This window comes from Haemorhous mexicanus, chromosome 13 (assembly GCF_027477595.1).
Source record: "Haemorhous mexicanus isolate bHaeMex1 chromosome 13, bHaeMex1.pri, whole genome shotgun sequence".
In the NCBI taxonomy this organism is placed as follows: Eukaryota; Metazoa; Chordata; class Aves; order Passeriformes; family Fringillidae; genus Haemorhous; species Haemorhous mexicanus.
This window is the reverse complement of record NC_082353.1, coordinates 4,285,897-4,298,568: the sequence shown is the minus strand read 5'-3', so window position 1 is coordinate 4,298,568 and position 12,672 is coordinate 4,285,897. Positions and strand designations below refer to the sequence as shown.

The following is a 12,672-nucleotide window of genomic DNA, read 5'->3' as shown; positions in this document are numbered from 1 at the left end:
ACCTTCTGGAGAGCAGGAATGGAGATTTTCCCTGGTTTTACAGAGCCCTGGCAGTTCCCTGGTTCCACAAAGCAGCCCAGCCCACGAGGGAGCTCAGCAGAGCCTTGGGACAGCTGGGATGTCACTTGTGTCCCCCCAAGGGAGCTCTGGGTCCCTCCACAGCTCGGCTCCACCAGTGCAAGCTCCAGCTCCAATTTCCAGCTCCTTCCCTCCCCAGCTCTGCTGCTGAAACCCATCTGCTCCCAAGCCTTCAGTGTGAACTACAGAATTCCAGGGCTCTGCACCTTGGGAATTTAAAGGGATGCAGTTTATGGAAGTGTTTCTGGTTTTCTGGGCCATGCTGGGTGCAAAAGAATTTTTATCTCTCTGCAGACTCGATATCCAATGTTCACTTTAGCAGGAAGCATAGAAAATCTCTGATTTACCTAAAACACTTGGATCAGTACACTGGAATAAATAATAGATGATAAAGATGGAGCAGAGCCAGCTCTGACCAACCTGTGAACCCAGATCCAGAGCAAGTCCAGTGCCTCAAAAAGCACATTTTTTTCCCCTATATTTCAATGGAAATATTAAGGAATATCAGTCAGAAGTGCTGGAGTGCTCACAGGAGACACCAATTGTGTTTCCTGCCTGCCACTTCCCTCATGTGCCATAAAAAAGCCAAGAACTTCCCCAGGCCATCCCACAGTTTACAAACCCCCTCTGAAACCATGGCTGGCAAAGGCATTCCAGGGAATTGCCACCTTGCAGCATCCCCTGGGATGCCATGGAGAATGCAGCTTGGGAGCTGGCCTGAATCCCTCCCAAGGAGATTTCCTTTCACGGGCAATCTGTCCCTCCTCTCCCAGAGGTTTTCCCAAGGGTTAAACCCCTCCTGCTCAGCGAGAGCAGGAATTGTTCTCTGCTCTCCCCAGCCCTGCTCCTCCCTGGCAGGGAGGAATCCCCCCAGCTCTGCTCTCATCCCTTCTTGAAGGAATACAGGGATTTTAGTGCTGCACCTGAGGAGTGGACAAGAATCCCTCCAAAGCAGGAAGGCTCCTGGGAAGTGCCAGAAAATCCATGTGAACAACTAAAACCCATTCCCTGGAAAGCAGTGGGAAGGGATTCAGCTGCAGCACAGGAAGCAGAGTCGGAGCAGGCAGCAATTTCAATTTCTCTGCAGCAGCTGAAGCTGAAGAGCTCAAAAAATTTTAAAACAGCATTAAATTTCTGTCTCAAAGCCACTGAAAACACCTCAAAGGCTGATAATAAAAATGATTTTGTGTCAGATTAGCACTGTAAAATCCTCAGCCTGGTTCTCTAATGGCGTGGTGCAAGGGTTTTAAATAACCAAAGGTTTTCAGAGCTCCCCATTCTCCCCTGACCTTTCCTGATCCAACAAATGTGTCTGACAGGAGACTGATCCCATTTCTCTCCAACAAAGCTGTTTTTCCCCCCTTTTATTCACTCTGCAGGCGCAGGAGCTGCTCCACATCCTCATGAGGGAGGGAAAGGACATTTTCATGCAGCGACCTTTCACAAGAAATGCCCTTTGCTGAATTGGGGATTATGTAACAGAGGCTGAGGAGAAGCTGCTCAGCCACAAAAATAATTCCTCAGCGAGCACAGGGAATGGCAGCAGCACAGGGGATAACACTCCCAGCACGTTCTGCAGCCTAAACCAGAGGTTCAGCTGCCTGGTGTGTGAAATCCTGGCCCTGCTGCTGGACATGGGGCTAGAGATGCTTTAGTTATCCCAAGCTGAGTGGGAAAGAATTGCTGCCCCTTGCTCAGCTCATCCAGGAGAATGCTGGAATTCCAGGCACAGGGAAGAAGAAAGCAGAGGAGATGGATTAAAAAGCAGCAGAGATGGCACACTTTGTGCAGCAGATTTCCTCTGCTTTGCACATTGAGCTCCTGGTTAAAAATTGTATTTTTCCCCAAGCAATTTTTTGAGCTCTTCAGCTTCAGCTGCTGCAGAGAAATTGAAATTGCTGCCTGCTCCGACTCTGCTTCCTGTGCTGCAGCTGAATCCCTTCCCACTGCTTTCCAGGGAATGGGTTTTAGTTGTTAACATGGATTTTCTGGCACTTCCCAGGAGCCTTCCTGCTTTGGAGGGATTCTTGTCCACTCCTCAGGTGCAGCACTAAAATCCCTGTATTCCTTCAAGAAGGGATGAGAGCAGAGCTGGGGGGATTCCTCCCTGCCAGGGAGGAGCAGGGCTGGGGAGAGCAGAGAACAATTCCTGCTCTCGCTGAGCAGGAGGGGTTTAACCCTTGGGAAAACCTCTGGGAGAGGAGGGACAGATTGCCCGTGAAAGGAAATCTCCTTGGGAGGGATTCAGGCCAGCTCCCAAGCTGCATTCTCCATGGCATCCCAGGGGATGCTGCAAGGTGGCAATTCCCTGGAATGCCTTTGCCAGCCATGGTTTCAGAGGGGGTTTGTAAACTGTGGGATGGCCTGGGGAAGTTCTTGGCTTTTTTATGGCACATGAGGGAAGTGGCAGGCAGGAAACACAATTTCCCATGTCTCCCCCAAAGGCCTGGGAGCTGGGATGAGGATGGGTTCCAGCAGAGCCCAGCTCCTCCCTCTCCCTGAGGTTTGATCTCCACAGCCCTACTGACACTGCTGAGATTATAGGGCCAGGGCAGCTCCTCCAGCACCCCATCCCTGAGCTGGAATTCCACTCCAGCACGGATTAGTGCACCCTAATCCCCAGCAGGAATCACCTCCCTGGGCTGGGCACTCACACCTCACAGAACTGCTCTGCTGAAGGGCAAAAAAATACCCCCAAAATGCCAGTTTGTGGTTATTTTGCTGAGCTTGAAGGGGAGCCCCACAGCTCTTCCTAGAGCAGCTCCCAGAGATTTCCCAACAAAAACAAAATCCAATTAAAAGCCACTGAGGGAAGCTTCCTTTGCTCCATGTAAATTAAAAAAATGAGTATCACCACCATGGTACCAACAGTCATTGTGTTTAATCACACTGCAGGGATTTTGTGGTGTCTGAGAGGAACAGAAACGGTGACCTAAACAAAATCTCATTTCAGCCACGTCCCCTAACCTGGGTAAAAAGGTTCTACTGGTGCTTTATATCCCAGAATTCTGCTTCATATCCCAGAATTCTGCTCCGCACCCAAGAATTCTGCTTTATATCCCAGAATTCTGCTCCATACTCAAGAATTCTGCTTTATATCCCAGAATTCTGCTCTGCACCCAAGAATTCTGCTTTACATCCCAAGAATTCTGCTCCATACCCAAGAAATCTGCTTTATATCCCAGAATTCTGCTTTATATCCCAGAATCCTGCTCCATACCCAAGAATTCTGCTCCATACTCAAGAATTCTGCTTTATATCCCAGAATTCTGCTCCATACCCAAGAATTCTGCTTTATATCCCAGAATTCTGCTCCATACCCAAGAATTCTGCTTTATATCCCAGAATTCTGCTCCATACCCAAGAATTCTGCTTTATATCCCAGAATTCTGCTTTATATCCCAGAATCCTGCTCCATACCCAAGAATTCTGCTTTATATCCCAGAATTCTGCTTTATATCCCAGAATTCTGCTCCATACCCAAGAATTCTGCTTTATTCCCAGTGCCAAAAGCTGTCCCCTCACAGGGTCCCTTGTGCTCTCCAACCAGAGACCAAGTTCAGCAGTGCAGCAATTTCACACCAGCTTTAAAAGATTTTATTTTTTTTCCTCAAAATACCTGAATAAAGCCCAGCAAAAGCACTGGAGGATTTATCCCACAGATAAACTGATCCAAGTGTGACAGGAATGGCAGAGCACAGAGGGATTTTCTGCCAGCCCCCAAGAATTTGCTGCTGAGCTTTTTCCACTTTTCCACTGCCATCCAAGCAAATCCAGGATGCCACAAAGCACCCAAAAATCCTGATTTAGCAGCTCCCCATCTCTGAGATGTTACCCTTGGCAAAAGGACCACAACAGGGTCATGATTGGGAAATTTTTAGGAATTCTAAACCCATTCTGTCAGGCTCCAAAGCAGGAGAGCACCAGGGCAGTGCCCTCCTGTGGTTTTGGCTCCATTCTCCCACCAATTCCCTTCCTGCAAACCAAACCTCACTTTTCTTCCCTTTTTTAGCCTTTTTTTTTTTCCTTTACTCCATATGGTTCAAGATTGGGGTCACCAAATCACTACTAAAAATAGGAGCTTTGGGAGCCTGAGACCCCAGAGGCAGCTCAGAGCCTAGGGTGAGAACAGCTTTAATTTGTTGCATTTTTTATCTGACAGGGTTTTCAGCACTTTGCTGCAGGTTCTGAACTGCTCAGCAAAGTGCTGGAAACCCTGTCAGATAAAAAAATGCAGCAAATTAAGGCTGAAGGAAACCATCACTATCCCAGCCCCTTATCAGGTTCAGCACCCTCAAAACTGGGGAGAAATGGGAAATATCCTGGTTCTGTTTTGCTTTTGGAAGCAAAAAGTCAATTGTAGTGGGAAAAAAAAAATCTAATCACAAATATTTTAATAAAAGAAATTAAAATTTGAATTACTCTCGTGCCAGCCCTGAAGTGTGCCTGGGACACACTGGGATTTTACCTTTGTAAAGGGATTTTTTACCTTTATTGGGCCTTAAATAAACCCCACCTGTTTCTGATCACACCTCAGAAAAGAGCAGACTTGGATTTCTTTGTTTCCCAGCAGGAAAATGCAGCAGAGCAGGCAGGGCCCAGCTTCCCAATTCCCATAAAAGCAAGGAAGAGCCATCCAAAGTGCAGGTTCTGAGTTCCAACCCTGAGATGGTTGGGTGCTCTGGGATTTGGGAAATACTTCCCAAAGATTTCTTTCCCAATCCCCTGCAGTGCTCAGCTCCCAGTTTCTGTGGCAGTAGGAGAGGAGGAGCTGCAGAGCTCCCCTGGCCAAATCAAACCCAAATGAGCTCTCCAATCATGAACTTGCAGTTTATTCCCTGGAATCCTGAAGTGGTTCCAGACCCTGAAGTGGAAACCCAGCTGGTCTGTCAGTGCAAACTGCCCATCTCCAGCTAAAACTGAAAAACATTCCTGTCCTGCTCGATCCAGCAGGCTGGAGGGATCAATATTTACAGCTATTGCTTTTCTCCATGAAATTTATTCCTTGGATGCCCCAAGAGGGGAGCCAGGCTGGGAGAGCTCACCTGGAGAGGAGAAGGATCCAGGGAGAGCTCAGAGCCCCTGCCAGGGCATGAAGGGGCTCCAGGAGAGCTGGAGAGGGACTGGGGACAAGGGATGGAGGGACAGGACACAGGGAATGGCTAAAAAGTGAAAAAGGGCAGGTTTAGGTTAAATACTGGGGGAAAAGCTCTCCCTTGTGAGGCTGTGGGATGGAACTCCCAGAGAAGCTGTGGCTGCCCCTGGATCCTGGGATTTCCTGATGGCTCTTCCCTGTTTTTATGGGAATTGGGAAGCTGGGCCCTGCCTGCTCTGCTGGGAAGCAAAGAGATCCAAGGCTGTTCTTGTCTGAGGTGTGATCCAACCCCTCAGAAAGGGGTGAGGTTTACTTAGGAAGTGTCCCAGGCCAGGAGCAGCCTGGCCTAGGAGGAAGGTGTCCCTGCCCATGGATGAGTTTTAAGGTCCCTCCCGACCCAAACCATCCTGGGAAATGTGAATCAGCTGCTTGCAAGCATGAAATTCCCTGGAAAGGCTGCTCTGGGTGAACCCTGAAGTGATCCACTGAAGGGGCACACACAGGGCTTTGCTGCTGCTTGAACCACAGACTGATGCCTCAGGTTTAGCTTCTCTATTTTCACACTCTGTGCTGCTCTAGTGGGTGGGTCTGGGCTTCATATTATGGGATGGTGAGCTCTCTGCACAGAGCAGGGACACACAACAATTCCTGCTCCAGCTGGAGACCAAGGACAAAGGAACCAAATCTCAGGCTCAAGAGCACAAACAGCATCCCTGATCCTGCCCTGATCCCATGGGGAGCTGCAATCCCTGATCCTGCCCTGGAGCACGGACCCCTCAGAGAGCTGCAATCTTTGACTGAAGAGAGAAGAACAAGGATGGGACTGCATGGGCTGGGCTGTAACTGGACAATTAACTCCAATATGCAAATGGACCAGAAGTTATAAAAGTGAGAGCCCCTGTGAGCTGCTGTCCATTTTTGTGACCATTTTGGTTCACCTTGGGTGCAGCCCTGGCTGGGCTCTTGTGCTGCCCAAGGTGGATCCATGGAGATGATTTTAATAAATCCCTGCTTTATTCTTGAGCTCAGTCTAGTACCTGTTCTAGCTCAGCCTTCCCAAGGCACCATTTTTGGGCAGACCAGACAAAAACCAAGGTGCAAACCTTTATTTTAGGCATTTTCTAATCCTCTGACCATCCAGCAGCTCCCTAACATGCCATCACCTGCACAGCTTTCACCAGGCCAACGGCCAGAGCAGCTGAGCCGTGATTCAGAGCTGCTTTTAAACCCCTCCAGCACCATTTCAGTCACTCCAAGCAGCTCCAAACGACAGCAATTCAAACCCCATTTGCAGCCTGAACCCGAGGCAGGCTCTGCTGAAGCACCACAAAGCTTTTCCCAACAAACCACGGGGGAATTAAAAAAAAAAAAAAAAAATCACCCCCGGAGTGCTCAGCCAAGCTGGTGCACGCTCAGGTTTAAAAATGCTCCGAGCATCTGTTTTTTGCAAACTCCTGCTGTCCGCCCTCACGGAATTCTTGCAGGCTGCTGGGAGCTCTCTGCACTGCCAAGAGCCTTCCCTGGGCACTTCCACCCATCCCCTCGGCACTTCCAACATCTTCTCTGTCACTTTTCCCAAGCTCCTGCCATTCCATGTGCTTTTCCAGCTGAAGTTCTGGGGTTGAGTGCATTTTTTTCCAGGCTCTGATATTCCCTTACCTCTTGTTTTCCCATTCTATCGACACAAATGCTGTAACTAGTTCTTTTTTAAAATAAATAAGAGTTATTTCAGGTTTCCAAACCAGTGGAAGAGCCCCAAGACCCCTGTGAAGTATCCCCAAAATGTAATGAGCTACACCAGTCACTGCCTGTGGATTTTAAAACATGGAATGCAAACCTATAAGAATTAGAGAAAAAATAAACACTTTTTTTTTCTAGTTTATCTAAACCAGAACAAGACATTTTGATCAATTTTTCCTCTAGAAAGATGTCTCTCAGTGCAAATCTCCAGCAACAAAAGCAGCACCAGGCATCAAACAAACGTTTAACCTGGAGTGAGAATAAATTGCCATGAAAATAAAACCACAGATAATTATCATTATTTGAATGATTGGATATTGGATTTGATGGAGCTTTGCCATGTTTTAACAGCCAGGCTCCCTCCTCCAGCTTTACAGAGGTCAGGGTTTGTATTTTGGAATTTACTGGGGAAAAGCCACTATTTATTCCCAAATATTCCTGTTTTGAGGAGCTGGAACACACAAAGCCCATCCTCAAACATTCAGAGGATCAGGCTGTGGAATCCCACACCAGCCAGCCTAGTTCCAGCCTCCAGAAAGAAGAATTCTGCTGTGAAACTTTGGAAAAAATGGCAAAAAGGGGTCAGGATAAGGCAGATCCAAGCTGTGAGGCTCCCTGTGCTTTGCTGCCCCTCCTGCTTTAATCAAACCCCAACTTTAGAGGAACTGGAATTGTCCTGATTAGAGAAAAACACCCCAAAAATAAAATCTCGCTACTGGAGCCACATGTGTGAATTTCAGGAGCTGCAGTAACGGCCAAAATGAAAATAAAATAATGGAACGAAATCCATGATGGGCCCGAGGGTCCCTGAGGATGACAAAGCCACCTTGGGCTGGGGACATAAAGCAGCAGAAGTAGGGGAGATCCTGCCTGGAGGAGGAGGAGGAGGAGGAGGAGAGAGAGAAGCACTGGTGGGGAGGAGAAGAAGAGAACTTTGAACGTTCTCCTCGCTGCTCAGCCCACACTCAGGCTCCAAAAATGCTCACATGCATCTGGGCACCAGGAAAAGGCACAGCAGAGCTCAGGTGGTGAGGAATGAATGAGGTTCAGTGGTCACAAACAAGGAGAAAAGCTCAGTTTTTCACCAGCTCCTTCAAGAAGAAATTCATTTTCAGAATTCAGATTAGCTTAGCTAATTTTCCTGATTTTATGGTCACTTTTATGCTGGTTTCTGCCAACAGAAAATCCATATTCTGGTTTTAGCCAGCTGGTTCCTTCTCCATCCCTGCAGAGGATGAACTAAACAAGCACCACCTGAATTAATTGGATTTTCCCTCACATCCAGCTCAGAACAACCCAAGCAATTTTAGGGTGAAGAATTCTCTGCACTTTAGGGCAGAACTCGCCAGTTTGCTCCCACTCCAACTCCTGTCTTGGTGAGCTAAAAAACCACTGCAGGTTTCCCAGACTGGAGCAGCCCAAGCAGCAATTTTAGACAATAAATCACCTTTCACTCCCAGCCACTCTGGGGTGGAATTATCACTGCACTGAAGCCTTTGGTTTTTCCAGCTGCTTGTTTGGAAATAAAGATACTTCAAAGGTGAAACAATTGTGGAAAAATCACCTTTTCCTTCCCTCCATGCTTGGAAGCATTAAAATGATTCTCCAATATCTGAGAGAATCTGAGAAAGTGCAGGTCAAACACAGATCTTCCTGACTGGCTTTTTCCAGCTCTTCCTCCTCATCCTTCCCCATCTCTCCCCCAATTCCACCAGAACTTTGCTCTGGATGTAAGCCATGAGCAGAAACTGATCATTTTCCCAGCAAAATATTCGGGAAAAGTTCAATTCCTGCCACACTTTAAGATCTTAAGGTGTTGATGCAAAAGCTTTCAAAATAAAGCCACCCAAAAAAAGAAAACCTTTTAGAACAAACCCCTCCTCCCAGTTTTAGCAAGATTAAATCCATAGGTCAGCCTGACTCCAGATATTCTGGGCTGATTAAAATCTAGGAATTCAGCAGTGATCTCCTGTCAGAGGTGGAGAACAAAGCTTTTTTCCCACCAACACTCGGCATTCCAGTGGGGATTTTCTGCTCCAGGTGAGTTCCAACAGGTACCTGGCCATTCCTTCAGCACCCTGACTTGGACTATTCACCTTTCATCACTCTGATGGCTCCACATCAATAAAAGATAACAAATTCCTGCCCTCTGGGATCCTCCCCTGCCCCTTCACAGCACACACCCATAGGTGAGAAGCTGTTTCCAAAGGAATATCCACAGCTGAGGAAATGGCTGGACCTGTTCTCCACCCACAGAGGAATTGTCCTGTTTCAGGAAGCTCCCCATGGGCCATTAATTGCTGCAAAAAGCCCAGTTCCTCTGCAGCAGGGCCTTTTCACATTAAAACTGGAGCAGCAATAAACCTTAAGTCACAAAGATCTCAATCTTTCGCTTGGCTTGGGCTGCTCCACCCCTTCCCAAGCAGATTTTCACTCACCTGTGTGAGCTCCCACAGCACTACAGAAACTCCCGCACCACTTCATTAAAAATAACAATTAATCAGCTTCCAGGACACACCAGGGGGCTGCAGTCTCCCTCACGCCATGGTGGGGACAAAGCTCTCCCCAGAATTCTCTTTATCGCTGACCTCCAAACGCCAAATGTTTGCACGGTCCCGCAGCCTCTCGGGATTGTCACCCCAGCTGCTGGCACCTGACACCTTCCCTGCACGAACACACGACCCATTTCCATTTAACTCCTGCCCTCCCAAGACTGGAATTTCTCTGGGAACTCAGCAGTGACACAGGGAGCACTGAACCACATTTAATCCACAACTCAGCCCCATCCAGCACCGTTCCCAGATCCCTAAATCCCACACAGCTCCAGCAGGGTGTTCCCAGACTGCCTCACTGCAGAGTTTTCATTCACGGCCGATGCAAAACTCTGGTTAGCAGAGACACGAGGCTCACTGCTGCTTTCATGCAGCAAAATTTGCACGTGCTCAGGGAATAACTCTCACCTGGGATCTTTAGGACGGCATTTTTCCCATCTAAACACCACTGTAAAAACACCTTGAGAGCCCTACTGCTGGCCTGGTGGGAAGTATCCCTGCCCCTGGCAGGGGGTGGAATGGGATGGGCTCTAAGGTCCCTTCCAACCCAAAGCAGGCTGTGAGATTCCATGCTCCTGTGACTCCAGGATTCCCCTGGAGCAAAGAGCCAAGGCGAAATTCACCTCGAGAGTCAGAAAACTCTAAGACTGAATATTATCTGCAGAGCAGAAAGGAAGGAGAGAGACAGGAGGCTGAAAAGATGAACCTAGGGTGGAACTGGTGCATGAGAGAGGCAGCCCTTCCTCGTGGGCACGTTTTCCCAGCGGATCCTCCCGCAGGCCGAGCTCCCTGCCCTTGCCGGCTCTCCAGGCCCGGGCAGCGCTGACCATGATGCCGCACAGGAGCGCACAGCGCTGCTCGGCCTGGCAGGAGCACACCGGCATTCTCCTCGGCGCTGCGGGATTTCCTTGAAGCAGGAGGCTCGGCTGGAGCAGCCTCTTGGCCCCGCTCCTCTCTGCCACTAATTGTCATGCACTTGGCTGCGAACTCGCCGGGGAGGAGGCAGCCGCGCTGGATTTAGCTCACGCTAGCCTACAAGGAACGGAGAAGGCTTGGGGTGTGGTGGGTTGGTTATTGCCTTCTTTTTTTTTTTTTTTTCCCTTAATTCCTTCTTTTACTCTCCTATCAGAAGGACCTCTCCAGTTGCTAAGGAACTACGGGCTTTATTGCATTATAAATGATTTAAGGCGGCCCGGCAGATGCAGGTTCAGTAGGCGGGAGGAGATGAGGAGATGTTCCATTTTACCGGCGGCACCAGGCGCCTCAGGAGGAGCCGGAGGGGGGGGGGGGGGGGGGGCGAGCTTGTCCCCCCCCCCTTTTCTCCTCCTTCCCCATTCACTTGAGGGGCCCCAAATCACCAGGGATTCCCCCCAGACCCGGGCTCGCCCCCCACCCGCGGGGTTGCCCACAGCGCACCCGCCGCCATAGCAACGCGCCCCCCCCCCCCGCTCCCCCCGCCGCCGCCGCCCTCCCTCACCGTTCTGCGCCGCGGCGGGTCCCGGCAGCAGCGCGGCCGTCGCCAGCAGGAGCGAGAAGGCGGCGGGGAGCGGCCCGGAGCGCGGCATCTTCCTGAGGCAGGGGCAGGAGGAAGAGGAGGAGGAGGAAGGCGAGGAGGTTGAGGCGGCGGCGGCGGGAGCGGCGGCGGCTCCGTCCGTCCTTCTCCGCCGACCTCCTACCGCAGCGCAGCGCCCGCTCTCGCGAGATCCGCCGGGGGCGGGGGGCGACGCCGCCGGGGAGGGGACGAGACGGGACGGGCGAGGCGGGGAGGCGGCGACAGCGCCCATTTTGCCCGCCCCTCGCCGCCATGTTGGCCCTGTTCGGCCCCGTCCGTTCAGCGCCGGCCTGTCCCCTGCCGGGGCTTCTCCTCCTTGCCGAACTCTCGAGCTAGCGGCGGGGAGCTGCCCCCTGCCCTTTGTGCCCTGCCCTCGGAGTGCCATGACGGAGGCCGTATGAAGCCCTTTCTGCCGTTCCTCGGGCGCAATGGCGGAGCCCGCCTGAGGGAACCGTCCCTTCAGGGTTTCCACGGCGTAGCCGCCCGCCTGAGGAAAACGTCCCTTCAGATTTACCATTTTGGAACTCACCTGAAGCACTTCACGCCAGGAGCATTGAGAGTGGGATGGCGTAGCGCCTTCTCAGGGATCTGTCCCCTCAGAGACACCATGGCAGAGCCCGCCTGAGGGATCTGTCCCCTCAGGGGCACTGAGGGTGCGGAGAGTGCAATCCCTCTTCAGGGATCTGTCACCTCATGGACACCATGGCGGAGCTGATGGAATCTGTCCCCTCAGGGGCACTGAGGGTGCCATGGTGGAGCCCTTCCTCAGCAATATGTCCCCTTAGGCACACTATGGTGGAGCTCTGAAGGATCTCTTCCCATAGGGGCACTGAGGGTGTGATGGCAGAGATCCTTCTGAGGGCAGCCTGGTGGAGCCCCTACTCTGGGACACCATGGCAGAGCCCTCCTGAGGAATACTTCCCCTCAGAAACACCATGGCAGAACCTGCCTGAGGAATCCATCCCCTCAGAGACACCATGGCAGAACCTGCTTGAGGATTCCATCCCCTCAGGGGCACTGAGGGCATGGTGGCATGGCAGGGTGCAGCCTGAGGCATCCATCCATGTGGGCACCATGTTGAAGCCTGGCTGAGGCATCCTCCCCTCAGGGCCACTGAGGGCAAGATGGCAGAGCCCTCCTGAGGGATCAATCCCTGCCGGCACCATGGCAGAGCCCACCTGAGGAGTCTGTCCCCTCAGAGACACCATGGCATAGATGACCTGAGGGATCCATCCCCTCAGGGGCATGGATGGCACCATGGCAGAGCCTGCCTGAGGCAGCCTCCCCTCAAGGCCGCCAGGGTAGAGCCTGCCTGATGGATCCATTCCCTCAGGGCCGCCATGGCGGAGCCCACCTGTAGCAGCCTCCCCTCAGGGCCACCATGGCGGAGCCTGCCTGGGGGATCCATCCCCTCAGGGCCACCATGGCAGAGCCCGCCTGAGTGATCCATCCCTTCAGGGTCACCATGGTGGAGCCCGCCTGAGGCAGCCTCCCCTAAGGGCCGCCATGGCGGAGCCCACCTGAGGCAGCCTCCCCTCAGGGCCACCATGGCGGAGCCCGCCTGAGGGATCCATCCCCTCAGAGCCACCATGGCGGAGCCCACCTGAGGCAGCCTCCCCTCAGGGCCGCCATGGCGGAGCCCACCTGAGGGATCC

General features: G+C 51.6%; 1 protein-coding gene across 1 annotated transcript in view; it reads right to left on the bottom strand.

Annotated features, from left to right (window-relative positions):
* Window positions 1-11,534, bottom strand: part of NPTN (neuroplastin) — a 42,066-nt gene extending 30,532 nt beyond the window's left edge. Inside the window, exon 1 of the mRNA XM_059858432.1 lies at window positions 10,943-11,534. Within this exon, the coding sequence (XP_059714415.1) occupies window positions 10,943-11,534 (592 nt within the window). The remainder of the gene's footprint in view (window positions 1-10,942) is intronic.
* Window positions 11,535-12,672: the final 1,138 nt, after the last annotated feature.